The 26,509-nt window shown below is 39.2% G+C and overlaps 1 protein-coding gene across 1 annotated transcript in view; it reads right to left on the bottom strand.

Annotated features, from left to right (window-relative positions):
• Positions 1-26,509, bottom strand: part of EPHA6 (EPH receptor A6) — a 973,304-nt gene that overhangs the window by 448,573 nt on the left and 498,222 nt on the right. The window contains exon 5 of the mRNA XM_090058840.1: positions 8,357-8,692. Coding sequence (XP_089914966.1) covers positions 8,357-8,692 — 336 coding nt within the window. The remainder of the gene's footprint in view (positions 1-8,356; positions 8,693-26,509) is intronic.

Here is a 26,509-nt window from a genome sequence, read left to right as displayed (position 1 = left end):
TTGGTTCACATTTTGATAGAGCTCTGTGGGCTACTTCTGTTCCCATTCACAATCATGTACTATCCCTGTGCCCTCTACAGCAATTATGCACATGGAAAATATCATCTGGAATTATATCTGATGCATCTTTAATGCAATTCAGCTACTGAAACACACAAAGAGTGAACTTTGCTTTAGACTTTGTAGCAGTGTCTAAATATCTGATTTGACATGTACCCATTTAAAAGTTAAAATTTTAGGTTAAGTGAGAAAAAAGAAATAAATTACAATATAGATACATATACACACACGTGAAAAAACACTTCTCTTTGGATGCTATTAGCTATGTTAATAATAAAGGAAGCATTGTTGAGTACAGTTTGATTTTCTGTTGTACATCTGGTATTGTTCAGTAATACAATAAAATTTTCTTTTATTAAGGGTGGATTTTTCTCCCACAGTAAACCTTTCAAATCTTTCACACTCACTTGACAGAAACAAAGTTAACACTAGTCACTTATGGCCGGGGGTTAAGGAAGACAACACATCTTTGAAAATGAAATACTCTGTGCATGTTTCCTAACTACTGTTAAATCTTTTTATAGAGAAAATTTGTTATATTTTCCTAGGGAAGCAAGTTTGATTTTTTTCTACAGGGTGAAAGCATATTAAAATCTTCAGTCTAAATATGTTGCTAGCAGACAGATATCTCTCATTATAAAACCTGGGCAGGAACAGAAGAGAGCTTGTTATTAGAAACACTTTTACTAACTCAACTGTAAAACAAATAGAATTCTTAAGCTTTGGAAACCTGATGTAATTTTAAATATGCTTCCAACTTTATTTCAATGTGCACAACTTAATACTATCATATTATATAAATGAAAACTGTCTCCAAACTGCAAGCCTAAGGCAAATCCATATGGAAGAGAAAAGGAATGGAAAAGAGGAGGGTTGCTGTGTGTAATGAAGAAACTATATTTAAGAAGCAAATGAATCAGAGGAACCTGCTACCAACATAATTGCTTTAAAGACCCCATAGCAAACATCAGCAGAATTGGTTTGTAATTTACCATGTCCTTCACTTTGAACATGCTCCCTAAAGGTTTATGTGAAAGTCATGACATCTACAAACACAATTTGTTTCAGATTGACTAGCCATGATTAATGTCTTCCTTTACTGCCTTTGACCAAAATAATTCCTCTTGCCAAGAAATAAGCAGAAGTCTTCATTTTGCTCATCATGCACTAGGAATACCATAGGTTTTTCTTAATAAAATACCTTTCAGAAATGTCTAGGTAAATTTTGAAAACAGAAGGTTGCTTGTGTAACTCTGAACAATCTCAGAAGTCAGTCAATTAAGATTTGTGGCAAAGGTTTCTAATTACTGAAGTCATCATCTTACATCTGGAATCTCTTGTATCCAACCCTGGATAGAATATTTAATGATGATTCTTCTAACCATACTTTATTCACTGTGAAAGGTTCCAACAGAATACATGCATTTGATTACCTTAATATGGTTCCTAGCAGAGTACAGTGTAACAGAACAAATAGATTTATTTAGCACTATTTTAGAATCCTCCAGGATGATGAATATATATTTTAATCCCTTAAGGCTTGATCATATGAAGTTCTGAATGCCCATAACACCACTGACTGCAATAAGGACAATAAAAAAATAAAAATAAAAATAAAAATTAATTAAAATAAACATTTCTACTTTTGACACTACAAATCTACAAATGAATATAAAATGTTTAGTTTATTCTTTTCTTTATAGATGTCCCCATTACATATTAAAATGGAACAACTGTAATGTTATTGTGAAATGTATCATTCGTTAAGCAGCTTGGAACAAGAATCTTAGTTACTGAAACGTAAAGAGCTAAAGCCAGTCAGAAATCTTCTTCATATGGTGATCATTAATTATTGCAATTAATAATATACCAAAGAATCAAAAACATTTGAAACACCAAAAGCCCCCATATTGATGGGAACACCAGAGAGAAATATTTTCCAAGGCACCAACTACCTAATGCACAACATACATTTTCATTCAGTTTAGCTTCTCATGTTGCCTTAGTCAAAGAAACATTACTCAAAGCAGTGTATATTCTTGCTGATCAAATTAATAATAATGGTATACAAGGCATTAGTGAAACAGAATCATATTGGTTTATGCTGTATTAAACAAAAAGCAAAACAAACAGCAAAATAGAAAACAGCCTGCCAGATCAAAAAAAGAACAATTTTGTTCAGGAAAAAAATCATAAATTACAGCTCTTAAGAATATCAAATGAGACTGGCTTTAAAAACAGTATCTGTCAGTAATTACTACTCATTGGGTAGAGTATTCTGTTTCTCTCACAGGACGCTCTACATTCTGATTTACTATGATCTTACATTCTTTTTAGAAAATATGAAGATTGTTTTTCTCATTTTAAGTAATTAAAGAACTCAAAGTACTTCATTTTTAGATTCCTTAAAACAAGGCTGTATCGATCCAAATACAAAACCAACAACAAAGTAGATCCTGTTTGAAAATCTGAAATGTTTATACAACCAATGCAAATTCTGTCTCTATGAATTCTCTTGCAGGGCAAAGGATCAACTTATATTTACAAAGGCAGTATTAACTGTTATCTATATTTGGCTTGCCGCAGGTCACCAGCAGATGCATAAGTAGTTTAGTCGTGTCCAATGTACATATAATCTAAGTATTCTGAAGTAATTAGCAGACATAAATGTGTAGGGGGAGCTCAATATCCTCTCTCTGAAATACTACTCCAAAGCCCAGAATGTGAAGACCTTGCAGTGTGAGGTTGAAGGGGAGGTTGAAGGATCCTTACCTGGGATGCTGGGGGCCTCCTGGGGCTGCAGTGGTGGCAAACTGGGTGCACAGAGCTTGGCCAGCACCTGGAATGTGGCTCTGGCTGGCCAGGCTCTACTTTCTGGTCCACTTTCTGGTGGATTTCCTGGTAGCTAAAATTGCTGCCTTATGCAGCGTGGAGAATGGATACACATGCACCATATCCGTTTCACAGTGCCTCAAAAGGTTTTGAGACACTGCAAACAACACATTCTTGCTCGTGTTGATGCGGCCTTAGATACATATACGTACAGTTTCATAGACTAAGCCAGAATTTCTTGCACAGTGTTGAAGAAGGGTTTTCACAAAACTGCATAACTGGTGTTTGAAAAGTAAAAACTGTAACAACGCTTATAACTGGTTTAAAGAAAGTGCATTAAATAAAAAGAAAAAAGTTAAAAGATAACTTTCACCATGTCTCCACAGTCTGGGTTACAATCCATTTAGATGTTGACCCACTTTAAGAAGTGTGGTCCCAAAGAAAGTGAATCTAATTTGAAAAAGATGATCTCAGCTAGAAGTTCTCGATAAAGGAGACACCAAAAGAGATATTGTAAGTCAAACAACACATTGTTTTCTGGCCTGTGTTGTTACAATTTTTTTCTGTTTTTTCTTTTGTTATCACTTAAATTATCTGTTAAAGGAAGCAAGTCTTAAGTACTTTTAAGAATCTTACAGCATACTCTCAAGTGTGTTTGGAAACTTCAGTAATTACAATTGTATTGGTATCTCATTCTCTCAAACAGCAATATGAGAAACAAGTATTCACATTTAATTTAGCATACTATTTTTTTATGGTTTTACACCATGATTTTAGTGACTAACACTAAAATTCAAGGAACAAAATGACTTGATGTTCAAGACACTTACTCATTCTAAAACACCACCTTACTTGCCCACAAAGAACAGGCATCCAAGCCTACTCATGTTTGTCCTTATTTGGCACAACCCCCGCCTAAAATACAAAACTCAACTGAGCCTAAACTGTGTACTTAGGATCAAAGTCTCGGTGCATGAAGCCTTCTGCATTTATTTTTTCAGAAGCTGCAATGTTTGTTTGTCTGTTTTTTGATTTCCATAGCATGGAAGGACCTTTGACACAACATGATAAATTGGTGAACTTTTGAAAAATGGCAATGTCTTTATAACTTAATTTCACAGATCTCAAGAATGATACAAGCCCCATTCCCCCAATCCCATCATGTATATTAATGTTATTATGTCCATTCATTATCATATATCTAATGAAAACAGCCTCATGTTATCCCTGCATCATTTTAAATGCAGAGTACCAAACACAGTAGGACAAACAATATATATAAGATAATAATATTAGACAAATTTACTATTTAGAATGGACTCAGAATTTTACTAATTTATGACTTGAAATTGTTTGGTTTTAACTTAAACTTCTCAGGTGGGGGGAGCCCATCAGCTACCCCTGTCTAGCACCTGTTGACTCATGTGACAGATGACTCATACAGCCATGCAGGCTGGACAGGTTTAAACAACCCAGCCTTGGGCTTCACCTCTCAGCTCTTACATGTCACATGTTCAAATTAATGTACAATATTTATTGTGGGATATCTTTGTGGCTGGTTTGCCATTTATCATATCATAAATTGTTTGCAGGTATGGCATTTTACAATTCACAGTGTGCCATACATATAAAAATGTCTCACATACTTTTAAAGTGCCTGTTACTTTAATGTCTCAGTTTGGAAACAATAACGTTAAAAGAAAAAATGTCTTCAAGTTCTTGCATTTTTGGTGTGCAAATGGTCATCTAATTCGCACTGTGTTGTCTTTACTATCTAACTGGGAAATAAAATGTATAGGCAGGGAGAGATAAATCAGAGATACTGCAGTATGGTCACATATCTGACTCTAGTGTAAAAATATAGTCAAAACAAATAATTGTGAACACATTCTCTTTTTGAGACTTCTTGAAAATGGGGGGGTGGGAGTGGGGAGAACAAACAAAAAACCCACAAACCAAAAATCACTTTCATGAATGTTTGCAGGGAATGAATAAAAAGGGAGATTAATACTATCCAAACAATTTCACATTTCCTATCCCAATTAAAATTTTCAATTTTTACAGTATGTGCTGAGATATGATAGTACTTTTATCAATAAATCATAAAGACAACAGATATATAATAAGGCCAACTTTTTGCAGGATTACTCTGTTATGTGAACCTAATTTCACAATAAGTTGTTGCTTTCTTTTAGTCTCTGATTATACTCATTGTTAGAAGGGAGATTATCATTTTATCTCTTTGGTGGGGGCCTATGATTTTAGTATAATTTTAGTATATCCTGAATATAGAGAAGTGGATGAATCATTTGGAACGAGTTAATTTCTCCCATAAGTATATATTTTCCCTTTGATACTCTCACAAAACTCTGCTTACTAATTGGGGTAGAATACTACACTTCAGTTTCCAAGAATGCCCTGTGGTATTCTTCATTATATTAACTTAGCCAGCAAAATGCCAGAGGTCATAATTTATCAAACAAAAATGAAAAGAAACTAATGATTTTACTTATATAAAGAATAATCTGTTAGCTTGAAATAAGACATCAAAAAGCAGAAATCATGAAAAGGAAATAAATACATCTTGGGCCAGATTTTCAGCTGGTGTACATTAGCATAGCTTTATTATATGGCTGAATATCTGACCCTTAATCTTGACAAGGACACATTAGGGTATAGGGAATGTTTTCTATAATTATAAAGTAAGAATTCTGCATGGCATGAACATGTAGTAGAAATCTGAAGTAATAATACCTTGTTATATAACACTGTTATTGAACATACACTGAAAAGGACAAATGCTGAAATAATTATGTTACTTAAAAACGACAGATGATGGATTTTTTAGATTAGTACTACCAGAATAACTCCCTACACGCTAAAATAATAAAGTGGTGTTATTCTGAAGACAGGCCACTATCTGGCCATATTGACTTCTATGAGTATATAGTGCATAATCATTTAAGCTCTACTCACACACAAAAAAACTATTAATTTCAGGACTAAGTATGTGAATAAAGGTTGGAAAACTGTATGGTAGCCCTGTTTGCTGATACACAAAGGTGGTGATTAGAGAAATTACACATGGTGAATATAGTAAAAATATGGTATTTACTCACATATAACATATGTATTTCCCCTGAAAAATCATCCCTGCAAGATTAAGGTGTGTGCATTAAGCAGAGAAGCAGATTTTCTGCCCTGGATAGAACTATCTTGCTTAATTCCAGCTCCACAGTGCTGCAGCTGTAGTATTACTATTCACGGAGCTGCAGGAATCAGTTGACTTAATGGATCATTGTTTTCCACTGCAGAGGTGCTAATGACTGCCTCTCCTTTTTAATAGTCTTGATAGTTCACTAATCAAGCTAACATATTTTAGAGTAATTTTGCTATCTGCTAGCTGCACTTGGTTTCTGTCCTCCTATTTCACAGACTAAGCAGGAAATGGAGAGTGAGGTATCTGAAGATTAGGCTCTGCCCCTGCTCTATTCAACCCCAACTCTGAATTTTTTTTTATTCTGCCTTTAAAAATAAGGTCCATATTATATTTTGGGGTATATCATACATGAGAAAATATGGTAATTTTGTAAGTAAAGCGTATAATAATAATAATTACTAGATTGCGCAATTGAGGTAATATAATATAATGTTTCATTCAAAAGTTTATATACAATTCAGAAACATTAATACTCACTTTACTAGACATATGTACCCCTCTGTGTTCTTTGTTTCTCTCAGGTCAGATTTTTATAACAGATTTCCAATTTTCTAGCATAGTCACCATTTTTATTTGTGCCTAAGTAGAAGTTCATAAAAAATATTTATTGTTTTTTCTAAATAATTTCCATCCAACAAAACTTCATTAATTTTTGTTCTAGGCATATTTCTTATTGACATTATCTTTCTCTTTTTATCTTTTTAAATATATAAGCTACCATTCTCACAGCTGTATATAACTATAGAATTTCTAAGCCTGCAAAAATGGCTTTATCTTTAAAAATATGTTTTATAGAAGCTTGTCATTCCATTTATCATAGCGCCTCTTCCTACAAAACTGTCTTTTTATATCCAAATAAACTGATGGATATTCTGAGCATCTCACTTTAAATTCTCTGAAGTTTTTCCAGTAATGCTTTTAGTAATGTAATGATTATTGTGTGGAGTGCAGAAAGATTACATTGCTAGGGTTTACCATCAGGATGTAATTAATTATCAAGCCATAGCTCTTTTTCCTATTTCCTAAAATACAACATTTTAGCTTTTTTTGTTCCAAGCATTGTATTAAAGGTAGGCAAATAGATTCTGTGTGTTTTATGGTCCATTTCTGTGAAGATTTATTAACAAAGCACGTTATCAACATTCGTAGGCCATGATGTTTGTTTCCTGAAACAGAAACAAATCATAACTTTCTCACCAACAAAGCTGCCTGCCGCAGATATGCAGGTGGACAGAACCTTGCAAGGTTAACCTGTGCAGGAATTAGTGCCTTCATACAACCAGAACCTCTCTCTGGGTTCACTCATTGGAGATTATTAATACTTCTACAGTAGCACTTCCAGTTTTGAGAAAACTTATTACCAAGTACTCTGCTGATTTAAACTTTAGTTTCTATTAGTTTAGTTTCTCATTTGTAGCAAGACCCTCAGCTTCAGTTACAATGTCAGAGCACGGTAGGTGAAAAAATTTCTAGAACAAATGTCAGCAAGGGATAATTCTAAAAGAACCTTTTGATCTACAGCAACACCAACCGGAAGATAGTACTGAAATAGTTTATTTTGTTGGTATCCCTATTGGCAATAGTAGGGAAGAGAAAAAAACAAAGTAGAAGTAAAAGATAAAAGAACTCTTTTATTTTATCTCCCATAAATTATTTCAACATGAATTTAGCTATAAAGAAATTAAAGCTGAAGAAAAAGTGAAGGATTAACAAAATTTAGGATGTTATACTTTTCACCCTTTAAGAAATGTGAAATTAGTGCATAAAAAGTATAATGCTCTACTCTTTTAAAATGGTTAGTTGCTGTGTTTTCCATAAAGTGGACTCTCATACACTTTTTGCATCCTAACTAACACTTCTCTCACTTTTATTAATAAAGACAACTTAGCCATTCAAAATAAATTGTTACTTCTAACCCTAAACAAAACCAATGTCCAATCTGGCAGTTCCAATTTTTCTAGCTGTAGGCCCAGTTTCAGGAAAGCTACTGCATTCTGGAAGGGTAATTAAACATGCACTTAAACAGATGTTTGAATCCACTGGGAACAATTTTGAGAGGGGACAAGTACCTTCAGGCAACATGAGCTAAGAGTATCACCCTGGAAAAAGATATTTATAACAATTTGTAACACTTATTACTCTTTGCTTCAAGTGCCACTGAAACAAGTGATGTCCATAACACCCCCCCCACCGAATGCACTGAAAAGTCACAGTAACTAATTCATAGTAAAAAAAAAAACTTACCATCTTGATCTGTGGTAACTGTGATAGCTGTGAACTGCTTGGGAGAGAAACTCAGCTCTGAAACTCCATTCATGGCTTCTATTTCAAAGGTGTAATTCACATGAGACACAAAATCAAGTACAGTCACGGAGGAGTTGATCAGTCCTGTATGTCTTGGGATGAAACGGATGCCTCCACCACATATCTCACATTGGCTGGTGTCTGACCCACACTTTTTGCAGATTACACTGTAGGTTAGATCTTTTCTCCCTCCTGTGTCACTGGGCGGGCTCCATTCCAACATAAGGGCTGTTTCATTAATGTTAAAAATCACATTCCTTGGAGCAGAAGGTGGCCCTAAAGAAAATAAGAGCCAGTTAAACTATAGGTGTGATAAATAAAAAATCCACATTAAGTATGCATTAGGGCACTGGGGAATCAAAAACGCATGTTGCTTATTTTATTTCCGTTATGATCAGCTTTTTCAATATCTTTCCAGTGTTACAGAAGATTTTAAATAAATTAGACAAAAACCTTCGTACATGTATAAAAGGAGTGATTCTGCACAGCCAGGAAAATAGGCTAAAATAAGATGGAAGCTCTATCAGCACAGCTCTGAGTAGTATTCTGGGAGAGTATTCAGAACTGATTCACAGGAAATCATGCCTTTTGATGACCCACCCACACCATGATCATTATTATTAGCGATTAAATTATTATTAGTAATTAATGAAGAACTGAGATCCAAGAGAATCTGCGAGTAGTGTTACAGCTAGATTAACTGTAAATTCTGCCACTTGCAGAATTTAATGTTTAAAATTAGGATACTAAAACCATAGGTAGGCAAATGTGTAAGAATGGACTGATTTTGACATGTATGGAAGTCCCATTCATTTCAATGAATGCTTCATGTGCTCAGGAACCAGGCAGCTGAGAAGGATACCTAACTCAAGCTCCTTTGAACATATCAGTCTCTCATAACTAAAAGTCAAAATCAAGGTTGGTCTGTGCATTTTGCAAATGACCAAATTCAAACATGCTTCAGGAAAGCTCTTGTGTAACTGGGCCTCAAGGTAGTAGCATAACCAGGGATGAGAGCTCTCAGTTGCTGGAACAGAGGCTTGGGTGCCAGAATGGATGCAGCTATTTTGGTACCTCCACAGCTACAGGCTCAGGCTGTGTGGCTTCAGGGCAGGAGCCAGGTGGAGGTACCTGGAGGCTCTAGCATCCTGGCAACTAAGTGCTTGGGGGAAGGTGCAGGAAGTGAGGACAGTGGGATGCCTCCCTCCCCATCTTTTCCTCACTGTCAACTTGAAGATTTTATTAAGAATGTTATTTCTTCACTTACCACAGCATTCAGCAGAGCTTGTTGGCAGTACAGGTAAGCAGCTTAACTCCTTGGCTGGGGAATACCTTTCCCCATAGCCACTGGGACCCTAGATCTGCCTTAGCTACTTCCTGGGTTCTGGACACTAACTTGAGTTTGTAGCTGCCCCAGGGCACAAACACTACCAGGTATGCCTCAGGCCTCATGTTCTCCATCCCCTAAGGCATCAAAGCAGCTCACTACATCTCCACCTCAAAGCATATGAATGGTCCCTCCCACCCTGAGGCACACCTCCAGCAACTCCACAATATCTGGCTCTTCTTGTACAGTCACAGGAAAGCACATAACCTTGCTTGAGATATCTTGGACATGAGATTCTGCTTCCATTCATGTCCAGGTCTAGGTTGACTACAGCTGTCCTGTTCCTTGAATCTTCAGGGAGTGCAATAAGTGATCTTCCCCACATCAAGTTTTTTTTTTTTTTTTGAGAAGCATCCTATTAAAAATTGTTGCATCCCAGGTTTTACTCCTTTTCCAAGATTCAGATGAGAAAGACACCCACTTATCTGTATGAGCTGAATATTTAGTGAGCTTGCTGCAGAGATGCACTCAGTTCCTTAGACTGGAAATTACAGAACACTTTGGGATTGTCTATCACACAATAGTTGTTATGGCCCGGGAACTCTAAGGTTGCCATAGGTAATCCCAAGGAAGATTTCTAGCACTTTTATAAATAATTGGGATTTCTCTGACGCTGGTTCAGTAACCCAAGTAACTGGCAAATGAGAAGTATTAGGAATAAAGGGCAGAGTACAATGTTTTCTCCTCTTTATAAACAGAAGGGTTGAAGTACAGAGGGCTTGGAGGGGGTGGATATAGGGAAGATTTCTTGAAGATCTTAGGGAGTCAAAGGGTAAGAGTCAGGTTATCAGTCCCTCTTCCCCAGTGATGACCATGAAGATCATATTTGGTTGAGGAATGGAGAAGGAATGAAGAATGACTTCTGGTTAGGGAACAGTAGACATTCTTCTCAGGGTAATTTTGGGCTGCATAAAACTTAAATCTCCGTGTGAAGCTGTAGATAAGCTGCAAATGACTGACTGAAAACTAACCCGGCATTATTCCACATATTGCCAACATGAACTGAATCTTGGTATTGACTTCCTGTGCAATGTAAAAAAAATCACCTTAACTCCTTATGTATTGATTTTTAGAAACTGATGTTAAATCATGGCAGAAAAACATCTCCTAAATAACTGGAGTGAAGCATATCAAAGGATGGGGCAAAGGCAAAAATTATACCCATGGAGTTTGAGTAATGAAATTCTGCTCTCTCTCTCTCTCTTTGATATGACTGTATTTCAGTGAAGCACGTAATGACACAGATTTTTCCAGAGCTACTTTTGGATACAAAAACAAAATACACTCACAAAATAATTTGGAAGAAATAAAGACCATCAATATTCAAAGCCTTGATGACTAGCTCCTAAAAAATGTCAGAAGAGTATATAAGCTTCAGACTGGCATTCTTTTTTTAATTCAAGAGTTGACAAAACATTATATTCCCAGTTCTCAAAATAAAATCAAAGTGCACTTCAGTTGCTTAGTGAATGGTTGGCAGGGTTTTAAGTTTACACATGACTTATTATTTATCATACCACAGTCCCCAAAGTTTCATTCTTATAGCTTTTCATGATTTATAACACTCGCCACTTAACTACAAAGTTTGTGATACTTATTCAAATCTTAGTTGAGACAAAGCATTTTATCGCTTTGAAAATCATGATGCAGATTTAAAGATCTTTTTTAAACATCAGTCAGACAGCTCTAAAATAAAATGTATTGAATACAACAGGTTGAATGGAACATACCACCAATCCTGAGAGGATTAAGAATTCAAAACCATATAGTTTTGGTTTTATAACAACTTAAAATCAAGCCAGAACATTAGAGAAGAACAAGGATGCACTTCTCTGCCCCACAAACTGGTTGAACTCCAGTTTCCTGTAGTTTAAACATGGGGTAAGCCCTTTTGTCAAAGCCAAGGAGTGGCACCTAATCAGAATTTAGAAAGGAGAACAGAGTGGATAAGACTGATTATTATGTCAGAGCTTAGTAAACAAATCCGGCTTATGTATTTTACGAACAAAATTATATGCAGAACACACAGGAATTAAACCATCAGCTAAAAGTATTTCTAAATATTTTTGTAATATTAGAAAATCTGTTGTAGGCTTGATGCTTTAATTTTTTTGAAATTCAAGCTACTTGATATGCAAAAATAATACTTTATAAAATGAGGTGCTCAAGTCTTTTTGGCAATGTGCAACTCAAGAGTGGTATAATTTGGTTTATTAAAATACTGTTTTAAAGATGATTGAATATTTATTCAAAGCATATATAACTGTATTGTCTGTGGATATCTCTTACTGTACTTACAGAAATACATAAAAACTGGTTTATACAGACATACAGTAAAAAATATGCAGTTTAATAATAGACCAGGTAATATTTGCTTTGGATTTGGATTTGGCCAATTTGGGGGACAGTGATTTGATTCGGTGATTCAAATCACTGTCCCAAGTCAGTTAGGTTGAATCTAATTCAGAGGTTTGGCCACCACTAAATGATCTGAATTGGCTCCATTCCTCACTCTCAATGGCTACCCAGTCCTCTTTCCCAGCTCCCAGCTCTTTAAAAAAAAAAAGAAAAAAAAAAGCCCCACCTCACCAGCTCATGCTGGGCAGGGGGGCAATCCCCAATGCCCCACACTGCCCCACGCTATGTGGGGGGCTCTGCCATGAGCCCAAGGAAGCCCTGAGGCTGGTGCAGCAGCTGGCGAGTGGGGGCTTTTTTTAAAGAGCTGGGACAGGCAGGGCAGCTATGGAGCAGGGGGTGGGAGAGTGGGCAGGGATTAGGGACACTCAGCAGGGCTGGGGGAGCAGGCAGGGCTGGGGCCTGGTGTGGGTCCCCCTAAGGTCCCTTCCTCGCTCCTTACCAGCACAGAGTCTGGGTCCAACTCCCTGCTGCAGCAAGCAGGAACTGCCCAAATCACTGAAGCTCTCTGAATTTTTTCAAAATTGATTTGGAGAGCTTTGAATCAATTTGGACCTTTTAACTGGCCTCCTGATTTTATTTGGATTTGGAGATTTGGCCGCCGGATTGGGCTGAACCTCCTCCGAATTGAATCAGCACCCAAAGCTTCACACACCCCTACTACTGAAGCCAGTGCAGACTCAGGAACACTGGAGATACATGCTCCTGGAAACCCAGGCCAGTCAGAAGGTAGGCTGCCATGTTCTGCACCTGCTTCAGCCTCTAGTTTTCAAGGGCAGCCCCACATGCACATTGCATGTTCACATATACATGGCAGCAGCGTAATCCTAAGGTTAAAAAGGCATAGATAATGGTAGCCAGATATGGATCTGAACAAAAGGATCACAGACCCCTCTCCAGATGGAGCAGGTGAAAGGCACTCTTAAACACTGCTACCACCTGAAGATCTGGGTACAGCAGAGTATTTAGCAGCACCATAAGGCTGCAAGCCTGAGTGACCCATGACAGTAGAAACCCATCAATGATAGATAGACACCTATCTGCCTATCACTATTGCTTCTGTCTTGTCTGGATTCAATTCCATTTGGTTCACCAGTATCCAATACCCAACTGCAGCCATGTACTAGGAAGGAGTAACACCAGCCACTGTCAATTCTAGTTTTAAACACTCTTTTTTCTAGCTTCTTGATGCTAGCAAGTTTCTGACCACATATGTTCTTCCCCTTCTTCATTGGATAGATTCTATTTCTGATCAACAATCTTCTGTCTTTGAACATCAACCCCTGGCTGATGTCATCTTGGCAATACTATTTTTGGAGCCATGCATCCATTTCTGTAATACTTTTGTCTCTGCCTTGGCCTTTACCCTTGACTAAAATGACTAAAGACAATACTACCTGAGCCCCCAGCTCCTTCACCCACATCTCAGAGTCCTTTAGTCCATTATTTTCTTCTCAAGACATATCTGTCAGTTTCAATAGCAGTCATGGAGATAAGCAGTATGGCATAATTTTCAACGAGCCTTCGTAATCTTTCTGTAGTATCTCAGATGGGGGTTTTCAGGGAGTATACCCCCTGGGAGATCAGCCAGGTCAGCAGAAGGATGCATCTTTTCCCTTAGAAGAGCCACCCTCCCCTTTCATATTCTGTTGAGAGTAAAGGCAATGAACCTTCCTAGTGTTGGGGCATTTGGAACTTCTTTATCCACTATGGGTGTTGGTTCCTAGGACAGCGTACCCATTCCTGATCCTTAAGGACAGACAGCAAGTTTATGGTGGAATGTCATCTCCTATCAATGGTAACAAAAGGCCAGTGTTCTCCTTGCAGAGCAGCCTGTTTTTTCTCCCTTGTTTGGGTTGGCACAATTATCCCCAGCCAACTATCTTAATCATCCATGGGGGGAAGGGGTGCACCGTGTGCATCATGTCAATGAAATCTTCATATTTCTGAATATTTCTCAGGCTAGACAGCTTATCCTGAAGCTCTACTTGCTTTCTGAAAGATTCCATGAGCACACACTTCTCACACCAGAGGGTTTCCTGTCTGCCTTTCTTTGGCAGGAACACATAACATGTAGGCCACATTCCTTACAAAACTAGATGAGGGTAAGAGTGGAGGCTTCTAGGGTTAGCTCCTTATCTAGGTACAGATGAAGACTGAAGAAGACATAGCAGCAGAAATAAATTTGATGATGTGATATTTTCCAATTGCTGTGGTACTGCTTACTGTGGCTCTCAAATTCCCTCTCAAAGTCTCTTTATGACTTCCTACCTAGGACAGATCTAAAATTTATTACATGGAGGTAAAACATACCACACCCCAGACCATGGTGGGGCATGGGGGCAAAGGGCAGCTAAAGACTCTGGGCCAGGGTGGAGACAATGGGGGTGCGCAGAGAGCAGATGCAGGAGAAGGGGTCACTGACCCTAGGTGACCTGGGTGCATCAGGAAGCCCCAGGGCTCCGCCTGTTACTTCACTGAACCTGAAGGCCAGAGTGGTGGTTGTGAGGAGCAGCTACTCATGGTGCTGGGACCAGCTGAGGACAGCAGTGGTGGTGGGACGGTTATTCTTTCTTGCACCTGCTCCCTCTGGGTGTCCCTCACTGCTTGGGAGTAGCTGTTGGAAGGAGGAACCAATCTTCCCCCACCCCAGCTCTGCTACTGTTGCTGTCTCTGTCTGAGTCCAGCTCCCTGCACAGCTGCTTCCTTCTGTCTGGCTGGACTGAGGCAGAAGGAACTCTGAAGTTTCCCCATGCCTGCATCAGCTTTGGACAGAAATGTTGGCAGCAGGAGGGTTTCCTCTTCCTGTACCTGCTTCTAGACAGTGGGGACAATGGGGACGGCGGTGGGACACAACAAGGAGAAGGGGCAGAAAGAGAAAAACTGCCCATTGCTGCTACTGTCCATAACTGATGCAGCATTCTGAACAGCCACACATGAGATAGTAGCAGCTCTGGGCACCCTCACCACCCCCCCATGGCCAGGTTGGCCAGGGACAGCATAAGTATTGTACTTGCTCCCTGTCCAGGATGTTAGTGTCCCCTTCTGCCTGGGAGTTCCAGCTGCAGAAGGAGGCTGCACTAGGTAACAGGCTTAGATGGAAACAATGTTGGCCACCCTGGCTGCCCACCGGTAAGCAGATGGCTCTTTAAACTCCTCTTACCTCAGTCAAACCTGCCCCTTTGTTAACGTGCTGATACATAGTCCTTCTATCTAGCAAGGAATAGAAGGCTAAAGGTCTAAGTGCCAGCCTCTGGGCCCACTTCAGTCTTCAGACAGATCACTCTATAAACTACCAGCTATAATCACCAAGACATAAATAGGAACAGGAATTCACCCCTTCTCACTAAGGCGTTCTTGTTGTTCTCCCTTTGGTAGCATGATGGGGTTAATATTCTGCTGCTTTCATGTTCACTCTTTCCATTCTCCTCAGTTGTGTGATCAGAGAAGCATGCTATTTCATAAGGCCTACAGATAGACCTTGCCTGACTACTCCTGCTGACAGTGGACAGTGGGGCTATGAGAGGCTAGCTGATTGGTTCTCACCTTCAGGGCAGGGTAATGGCCCAATTACAGCAGCAGCTTCTCCTTGCCCTTACCTTACAGAGCAGATAGTATCAGTTCCAGATCTGCCCATGCCCACCTTATTGAATAAGGTGAGTCTCTTATTATGACAGGGGCTGGGATGATTTCCAAACTTTGGTTAGGGTCTAGAAGTGATTTTTCCCATATAGTGACATTTAGAAACTGTGTCGTGTTTCTTTTTTATCTACCATTCAGCTTCTTATTAGAGGTCCAGTTTTTGGACAGTTCAGACTACACTACTATAACTTTGGCAGGATCCAGTGTGGTTGGCAGGTTAGAAAAGGTTTGATAATAACCCAGCGTACTTCACATTGCATGACTTCACATGAATTGAGCGCGGCTGCATAAGAAGGGTATATGCCTCACGTATCATGCAGCATGGGGCTCACCTCATCTTATTGCTCGTCCAGGAGCAAGTTGAACATCTGTCTTCCAACCAGGACTCTAGGCAGCCTTGAAATTATAATAGGGCAACATTTTCATGAGATTCTTCAGGTTTGTAGAACCTGAGATGATTGGTAACCAGCCAAAATCTGCCATGTAACACAGCCCCATTAGGAAGTTCAGATCGTGGTTTCCAACTGGTTAAGGGTTTTTACTGAAGTTTCAGCCTTCACATTGCAAAATCATGTTCAAGACCTATGCCTGTCTAATCAGCACACTGGGTTAACAGGAACCTTAGAGCAGACTCTTGCTAATTTATCAATCACAGTAGATCCTGCCAAAGTTATAGTAATGTAATTGAAACCCAGCAAAAGCAGACATTTGAGAGGCTGAATGGTTGAACAACAACAAAAAGAAAGAAACACATTGCAGTTTCTAAGTTTCACATTAATAAAGTTAAGGCATACATGTTTCAGCATTTCTATGAATGAATTAATACATCTAGTAGTAAAATGCATACAAAAACAAGCAAAGCTGATTTGTCAAAAAAGATGGACATTTTAATTTCTTAGTAATAAAACAGATTTCTATTGATTCAAACTGAAATAAGGGCATTTACACATGTGGTCCAGCAGGCGGGGGAGAGGGGTAGGGACTTTAATTAGAGTGGCTCAAAGAGCCACTTTATTTAAAACACCCAGAGCTTCATGTGTATCACCACCTCCACACTGAAAAATGGCAGCAGGGGTCCTTTAACTAAAGGTCATCCAACGAGCTTTAGTTAAAGCACCCTCAACACCATTTTTCAGCATGGGGTCTCTGATACACATGATGTTGGCATCTGCTGGAGCGCAGTAATTACCACACTCCAACATACTCGATTAATCAGCCTTGATGCATGTGCATAGGCACCCTAACCCACTGTTTCAGTCTATCAATACAATCTGCTCAACAAAGTAGCAGAAATCAATTTCCTCAACAGGGCAAGCCACTAAAAAGTAAAAGGTAAAATAAAACAAATTAAACCAAGGGAGAATGAAGAGATATTTCAATAAAATGAATTTATAACAAAATAATTAAAACAGAACTTGAGAAAAATGGGAAAAAGATAAATAGCTAGGATCATAAAAAGGCAGGATGTTAAACTAGTTTTCTTTCTTTCATAAAGAACAAATGCTCACATATACTATACTTAATGATATTGTTAGTTGTAAGTCATATTTTTTCCATAATTCACTTATTTTCACTTGCATTCTTGGGTAAGCAAATTGGACTTTCATATTTGAAGTTAAGAGAACAGATAGGAACTTTGTTTCCTTTCCTCAGCCCTCACCTCTAGCCACAACCTTATCCTGTAAGCTTTTCTTATGTTAACCTCCTAATTTAAGTTCCAATCCCTTCAAGACCCATGCACAAATTACTTTACAAATACAAACAGTTTTGTGATCACATTATAACCATTCATACATACAACAATATTCAAATGCACAAATGTTTGCTGGATATGGGGAGCTCTGATGAACTGGGCCCCATCTCCATGTGAAACCCAACTAACTCCAGCAGGGCCACACATACATGTAGGTGCCCAATCAAAAGGAGCTCATTTCTCTATCTCAGCCTTAGACTGAGAGTGCTTTCAAATAGGGTTTTTTTTTTTTAATCTTTCTCGCTTGTAAATTACTAAATTATGAACAGCAGTAATATCATGTTATGTCATTACATTCAGTCCTAACCATGATTTATTTGAGATGTAAATGTCTGTTTTAGATATTACATCTAGTAACTGAATGGATTAGGAATCATGTGCTATATACCAGTTACTGCCAGCATAACTGGGCCAGTCTATATTGAACATTCTCTCTCATCCCCCTCCAGCATCCTTTTTTTTTTTCAGTTTGGCATGTCTGTGAGTAAACCTGAAATGTACTTATCTTATTCTAAAGTTAAAGAAACATCTAAAAGTATTGAACATTAAGCTAATATTTGGCAACTGCCAGGTCATTACATCAGGATGGAAAGTTTCATGCAGAGGTATAAAATAGGGAAGGTAGGGCTGGAGGATCTGGAGGATTATAAGAAAGCAATGAAAGTGGTACGGCAGGATGGTGTTGGTGGGAAACTTCACAGAAGGAAAAGTGAAGAAGGTGTGGGAAGCAGTGATGGGCAAACAACTAAAAGGGGAACATGCTGACCTAACATGGATGGTTGAAAGGAAAACTTGTGGGTGAAAGAGGTTCAACACAGATGGAGCTTGAGGAGCTCATCAAGGTGCCCAACGGAGAGGTGTGGGGAAGAAGAAACCGTGGGAAATGTTTTGGGAGCATATATATGCACAGGGGGTATGGGAAAAGATGTGCTTCTTTATGAGTGTCACCAAGATAAACCTGTTGTTAGCATGAGAAATGGGATTATATGGACTCATACCAAAGAGACTGGAGGAAATTATGGACTTATTAATTAATTATGGGTTACTACTACTAATTAATTACAAGTAAAATTTTGGAATTATTAAGGACTTTATTAGCATGCGTTAAAACTAGTTTATGGAAAGTAAGAAACTTTTTTGTGTTTAAGGAATTGGCTTTCACTTAAAGAGTGTGCATGAAGCTGGGGCTGCATGAAATGAAATACTACATTGGGACAAGGAAGTGATCAGAGAGGAAGGGGAGAAGATGTGGAGGATAAAGGAATGGACACACTTGTTTCACTGAATCAACAGAGAGGGCTGATGGGAAGGGAAGAAAATTGCACATGGTTACTGAGGTAATAGTTTTTCATGGGTTCTGTATGAAGAAAAAGAGTTCTGTAAGGAGTGACTGGGTAAGAAAACTTTAGGCACAAAAAGAAGTGCAGCTCCCCGCTGTAAGTGAGACTGCTTTGCAGGAAGCTTTCTGAGTTACAACAGTCTTCTGGACCAAACAGAAGTTCACTCTTGGTTTTGTGGGGGAATGTAGCTGCTGGCTGGGAGCCTGCAGGTGTTTTCCCCTAGCAACAGCCCCTCCTCCCTGCAAGGCTATAAACTTTTCAGAAAGGGAGTAGAGGGAGCTCATTTTAGGGGTTCTCCAGCCAGTGTTGGAGGGTGGGGCTCCAATACACCCACCCCACCTTCCAGTGGGAGCTGAAACCCCCCCAGACGAAAAACTCCCTCTGTTCCCTTTTCTTCCTCCCATTCTGAAAACAGCTTGAGGCTGGGAGGCAGCCTCCTTCATATAAGGAGGGTTCAGATTTTCACTTGATGGGTCATTTTTTAAGTTGTCTGCAGCCATGCACTTGTGTTTGGTCATGGCCATAGACTGCTTCCTGTGGCCAGCTCAGGCAAAAATTGTCACTTCTGTCTGTGCCCCTTGTCTTGTATTCAAGTAAATCCAGTATTTAAAGCTATCTTTTTATTGTGTTGTACTTTGTAAGTGGTCTTGCATATTTGTTATGTGGGTAGTGAAAAGTTTTAAAAAATACAACTTTTCCTACACGTTCTTGCAATTTGGAGCACTCCATAAAGGAGACAAAGCTTTCTTTCTTTATTGTTGAGGCACTGGGAATAATGTGTATTTTTAAAAAAATCAGTGATATGTAGTTGAGCATCTCAGTGGAGGTTTTCTTGTAGTTAATTAGTACGTGTAGAAAAGAGAATGTGATTTTACTAGGAGGAAGTTTACATTACGAGTAATGATGAGTTAGGTGCTATTTTCCAAGCACATTAGATTGAATAGGGTTTTTTCTACTTGCACAGGTAGATTTTAAAATATTTTTGTATGGGTAATCAGAGTTAATCTCTGTCTGTATTAAATACTTAGTTTAGCAGATAAAAAGATGTCTCTTTCGGTAGGGACCAGTTACTGCTCAAAGTACCAGGAGAGAATTTACAAACTAGTTGTAGCATTAGGCTTGGGGTCAGAAATATTATGGCTCATTCTGTGGTAAAGACTAATACATAACTTTTTGATTTGGGCAGCAGTAGTTTATTTTGCTTTTTCTTATTCTTCTTAACTCTATAGCTACACAAAATATTTTAAGCAACTGTTTCTTGGTATGTGACATTCAAATATATCTAATATTGGAGATTCAAAATACTTTAATTAAAAAAATATGTATCAATACAGCTTACATCAAGAACTCATGTTAGTTAGTAGTTTCTTTCTCATGCAGATCATTTGAGAGAGTGAAACAATTTACAGCCAGGGCATAGCAACTATTTCCAGATTTTTAAAAATGACAACTAAGTGCGAGTGCTTCAACTTTCAGATATCCAGCATGGGAAAGAAGTCCTGATCCTAGGATATAAAATGGGGGTATCCATGCACCTTTGAAAATTAGGTTTCACATTTCTTAATTTGGAACACCTACAATTAATAAATGCCTTTGAAGATTTTCTTAACGTTTGTTCTTTCATCTGTAAAATTGAGGTAATTATTCCTGTCCCCCAAGAAATATTGTGATAATTAAATAATGAATAGTCCTAACAAACTCCCACTATTAAAGTGTTCTAGGTGTGCAAGAAAGTCTGTATAAGTCTGAATTATGCTAATGTGTAAAACTTGAAGCACAGAAGTAATCCCATTGACATTATTGGGAATACTTAAAACACTGGAAGATTAGAATGTGTGTAAATCCTTGCAGGATTGGAGCCAATGTTTGCAGAATGTGGTTTGAATTTAGTGCTACACAAGAGATAAATATTATGATAATGGTCATCATAGCTCAAGTTTAGTACATTACTTGACTGGATTTGGCAGATCAAGACAAAGAAATTCAAGTGGATCCAAGCACTGAGGGCACAGCTTTGTCTTTCACAGGCTTTTTCTATTTCAATATTCTGCCAGATTTCTGTCACTATGTAGATGATATCAGTAGGGGAACCAGTACTGTAGGAAAAAAAATCAGATGTTGTTACTTTTTTGTTAATTTTGTACTAGAGAGTGATATATTCATGATTTGGGACTTTTTCCTTAGTTATAATAGAAAAAATGAATTACTGTGCATTCATATTCCCATGAATCGGAAGAATGTTATCAATTATGTTAGGGGTGTCTGAAAGCATATAACTGTCCTCCTTCAGATACTGAAAAAAAGACACCCTTCATTCTCAAGGGCCCTCATGCCAATTTGCATGATGATTAAATAGCTTTTTAATTGCTGGTAAATTATGCCAGCTAAACTGTGATTTCATGCAAATATTAAGCTATAATAACATGCCGTGAATCATTTACTAAGATTTAGAACTTGGAACAAAGAGAGACAATTAATTCTAATCCTCAGATTCAGCTAAATTATGTGTCACCGGGCTTTTATGAATGTGGCCTGATTACTTTGTTATAATTTATAAATTATACAAAGATTATTTGACACATTGAAAAACCTTGGCAGCAATAAACCTTTCACAGACATCTGTGTGCAAAGCTCTTAGGAATTTCCTTATGTTGATTTTTTATGAAAACAAGCACATTAGTGAAAATGGTGGATTTCACCCTCTTGTCCCAGGAAAAAAAATTATGACTTTTGTGATTTTCACTACTATTTAGATCAACTGTTTGACACTCAACATTAGAAAATAAAGTCTGACTAATTCTTCCTACATGAAACATTTTCCCAAGCATGAACAAATTCTTTCATATCATTAAGTATCGCAAGGTGGTATTTCTCTGCATACACATTTCTCTGCATACATGCGCAGTCTGGCAAAGAAAGTCTCATAGAGAAGCAGGCTGGGGTGAAAGTATAGATCAGATTTTATACCTCAGAGTGGTTCACACCTGGTCTTGGTTTGTGTGCAGGTAGAAAATTCACCACAGTTGTTCTGCACAGACTTCAAATGTGTAGGTTCAACAAGGGTAAAGTGAATTCTACCCTTTGTACATAAAAGGTAAGGATAAACAAACTGAATGCTGCAGAAATCTCAAAAGGGAAATGCAAACTCAAATACAACCATATGGTAATTGGTCAGAAAATGTTGATGACAATGATATGCACCAATAAGTTGTCACTCAGCACAAATGTATGCAATATCAGCCTATCCAAATTCAGCTGCAGAAATAAGTGGCTATGGAAACTATACCCACTCGTGTTAATGGCACCAGAGAGCAGCAGCTGTATAGAGGGGAAAGTGCCCAGGAACTCACTCTGCTAGAAGACTAACTTGGGCCCTGATCACACTGCAATTTAGCTGGATTCTGATAAAGCATTCAAATTGCAAGAGTAGCCTGCTCAACAAAGCTGCTGAGAGCCATTTTTGGGGGTGGTTATGCAGCATCTGCATAGAATATCCCTTACCAACAGTAGAGGACAAGGTAGCCACTGCCAGAAAATGTCCAGGGGAGAAGAGATAATACAAAAACACCATCATATGCCTATCCCTTGAAAAGGGTTGTGGATTCTAGGGTTAACTGGATGGTAAATGGGAAAATGTTGTTGGGGGTATAACAGTTTGCTGGAAGTGAGAAAGAAAATATTATGATGTCTACTGATGAAACAAGATAATAGTTGGAATCTGGGTTCTCAGTACTATCCAAAAGTTAGCACATCACAGTTACTCTTCCCAGAATCCACTGTTTCAGATGAGGCAATTTATTCATAACCAAGAATGCTTCTTTGCCAATAAATGAAGCACAGTCTCATCTGAATATACTAAAAGGTTTTATCATGGCTCTCAGTTGAACCACGATTTAACCTCAGATTTTGGAACATGAAGAATCTTATCCTGGATGTTATGCCCTGAGTCCATTACTGTTTTTAGCGCACACATTTAACAAATGCCACTTGGTGTGGAGTGTCAGATTAGACGACCTTCTGTTCAAATCTTTTCACTTCATTATTACAAATCAGGAATGAAAGGTCTTTTTCTGAGTAGAACAAGGGATTGAATTGCATATTCTTTTCTGGTCACTGATACTTACATTTCAAATTCTTTGCTTGTGTTTGCCCATTTGTTAAATGGGTATGATACACATATCGGGGGGATGTTAAGTCTCTCTTACAAAGGTCTAAAAGGTCCACTTTGGAGGTCAATGGATGAAAATCCATTTTTTCCCCCCAAAGGTCATACAGTAAAATGGCTCACAAAAGGAAAGCAAAAAGTAAACAAATATGCTGATGCATAAGAACAAAGGGACTATAAAAATATATATCTATTTTGTTTCTGTTTTGCTACTCTACAATAGGACTGTGTGAGGCTTCGGACAAAGCTTCAGTACTGGAGAAGCTTCGGACACTTCGGTGCCTGAAGCAACATGTTTGGATTGAGGCTCTGGATTTGTTAGGCTCTCCGAAGCAGTTTGGAGCTTCCAAAAGTGCTTTGGAAAAGCTTCTGGGCCGCTTCGGAGAATCAGCCATAGGGTATAATGGGGAAACAATGAAATATCTATAACTTTGTTGTTTTTTGTCTTATTTGGATGAACTTTGCAGAGATTGTAGTCTCTGCTAAGAGCATGAAGTCTACCAAGTTCCAAGAACATCAGTGCAGAGGTTTGGGGGGAATTGCACCCCAAATTATTGAAAGCAAAACTGATGTCATGTGCATGTGTTACATCACAGGGGGATAAAAGCCACCGGGGTGGTAGCTCCTGTTGAGGCCACAAGTCCTGCCAAGTTTCAAGAAGATAGGTGCAGGGGTTTGGGGGGAACTGCACCTCAAGCTGCAGACAAGCAAAACTCATAACATGGGTGACAATGTGTGTTAAAGCACAGCGGGGTGACAGCTGCAGGGATGGTAACCCCTGCTGCGGCCATGAAACCTTCCAGCTGTTGAGAAGATTGGTGCAGGGGGGTTCTGGGGCCCTGCACCCCAGCTGCTGACAGACAAAACTCATGCCATGGGTGCTCATGCAACTGACTGTCTCTGTCTTGGGGTGTGGGAGACACTACTGCAGGCCTGGCTGCTCAGCTACTGTGTTACCAGTTACCAATCAGTCATGATTCACTCAATACACAGTAGCTAGCTAATGTAGCCATTTAGTTACCATCAATTAACACCTACAAAATCAGAGACTAAGGAGAGGAAATTATCAGTACAGACAATCAACTGCCCCAAGACAGAGACAGTCAGTTGCACAAGCACCCATGTCACAAATTTTGCCTGTCAGCAGCTCGGGATGCAGGGCCCCAGAACCCTCCTGCACTGATATCCTCGACAGTTAGCAGACTCCATAGCCTCAGCAGGGGCTACCATCCCTGCAGCTTTCACCCTGCTGTGCCTTAACACACACAGGGTCATTTGTGTCACGAGTTTTGCCTGTCAGCAGCTTGAGGTACAGTTTTCCCCAAACCCCTGCACTAATCTTCTTGAAACTTGGAAGGCTTTGTGGCCTCACCAGGGGCCACTACCCCTGCAGTTTTCACCCCCCTGTGTTTTAACACATACACGTGACATGAGTTTTGCTTTCAAGGATTTGGGGTACAGTTCCCCCCAAAACCCTGCACTGATCTTCTTGAAACTTGTCAGCCTCCATGCTCTCAGCAGGGGCTACCCCTGCAACTTTCATCCAAATAACACAACCCCCCCGCCAAAGTTACAGATATTTCATTGATTCCCCATTATACCCTATGGCCAGATCTCCGAGGCGGCTCCGAAGCTTTGGAGCCGCTTCGGCCGGATCAAAGCAGAAAACCAGTCCGGAGCTCTGGATCAGATCCCTGGCATCTGAAGCTGGATTGGATCACTGCCAACTCGCACAGGCTCACTACAATGATGTTACAATACTCAACACACTGCTGGCTTCATAATTATTTAAGAAATGCATTCAGACTTGGATACTTAATTTAAGCCTACCTGCCTCTGACCTTGAAAAAAGTGGATCAATTGTTCTAATCACTTTATAGCAGGAAGTGTTAGAGTTTATGTGCAGAGTAATCAGACAAGGGATTAGATACAGGGCTACTTGTTGTTTGTTATCTGTATGCAGAGAGATCACTGATAGATTAGTCACATATGGCAAATACAATAAATAAACAGAATGGGAACAAAAGATTGATAACAAATGATGTTTAAATAGAAAGAGGACATGAACAAGAGATTGACAATATATCTTAATGTTATTTTCATTCTCACATTTTAATTTATTCAAACTGAAAAACCATTCATACAAATGCTGAGTGGGCTCCCCTCCTCCTCTCTACTATTTGCAATTTGAACTCAAGGCTTACTTACAGGTGTGGTACAACAGTAGATTTTTCAAAGTTTTGTCAAGGACTTCAGTTGGGTGGAACAGGATTGTGTTTACAGACTTGGGCCTGTCTATACCATGTCAAGAAGAATGAGAGTGCTATTACAGGTTGCCCTTAAACCATTCTAAAACCGTGGAATGTTAAATTTAGAACAGTTTCAGTCCTAATGTGGTCTCTGATCTGTGTAACTGTGACTTGCCACTAGAAGGCCTCATGAGCAAGGGCATGGCGAGGACCAGGACTCCATCCCTACTCTGGTAGAGAAGTCCCAGGGGTTGTGTGTGGCAAGAGTGTGGAGCATGCCTCCCTATGCTCCATACTCTTGGTGCCTGATGGCTCCTTTCTCTATGAAGAACTGCCAGGGGCTAACCATGATGACAACATGGACCAGGGGGAAGCACACCTCCTCAGGCTCCATGCTTTCACCATGCTCAGCATTAGGCAGCTCTTTTCCCCCTCCACTCTAAGAATGTGGGAGACTGGGAAGGAAAGCCATGCCTTCCCCCCACCCTAAACTTCTTTGGGAGAGGAAAGCTGCCCAGATTTGGGCAAAAGCATAGCCTTCTGAGAGGAAGGCCATGTGCCTGATCCCTGGCTCAGATTGGGTCTCCTGGGATCCTTGAAGCAAGCAGCATGGTGCCATGTGGGTTGGGGGTCATACCTGCTAAGGGAATCTGAGGTGTTGGCTTTGGAGCAGCAGAGCATGGGAGGGTGGGAATCTTGTCAAAGATAAAGGGGATGGGAGCTGTGCATGCTGGAATGCTGAATGACTACACTGGTCACTTGATCTCTGTGAAGCAGCCTAACAAGACTCTAGCTCAAGCTAGGTAGAACAGCTCAAAAGTTAACACTTGCCTGAGGTGGCTTAACATTAAGATGCTTAGAGCATACTTAGCACAGTTGAAATGTGCTTTAATGCATTTTAAAGTGACTTTAGAATGGTTTTTAAAGGGTTCTAGAGGATTCTAGAGATGAGTTTGGAACCCTCTCATTGATGAACTTGCAACACTTGCAGCAGCAGATGCGAATGACTGGGACATGCTCATCCACACAATCCCTGTAATACACTGCTGACATAGTATAGACAAGTTGCCAAATGCCAAGTCTCATTTACCAGACTAGGGTACAAACTGTTCAGGAAGGACAGGCAGGAGAGAAGAGGAGGG

Source organism: Crocodylus siamensis, chromosome 1 (assembly GCF_052110815.1).
Source record: "Crocodylus siamensis isolate JL-2025a chromosome 1, ASM5211081v1, whole genome shotgun sequence".
Classification (NCBI taxonomy): domain Eukaryota; kingdom Metazoa; phylum Chordata; order Crocodylia; family Crocodylidae; genus Crocodylus; species Crocodylus siamensis.
This window is presented reverse-complemented; position numbering and strand designations above follow the sequence as displayed.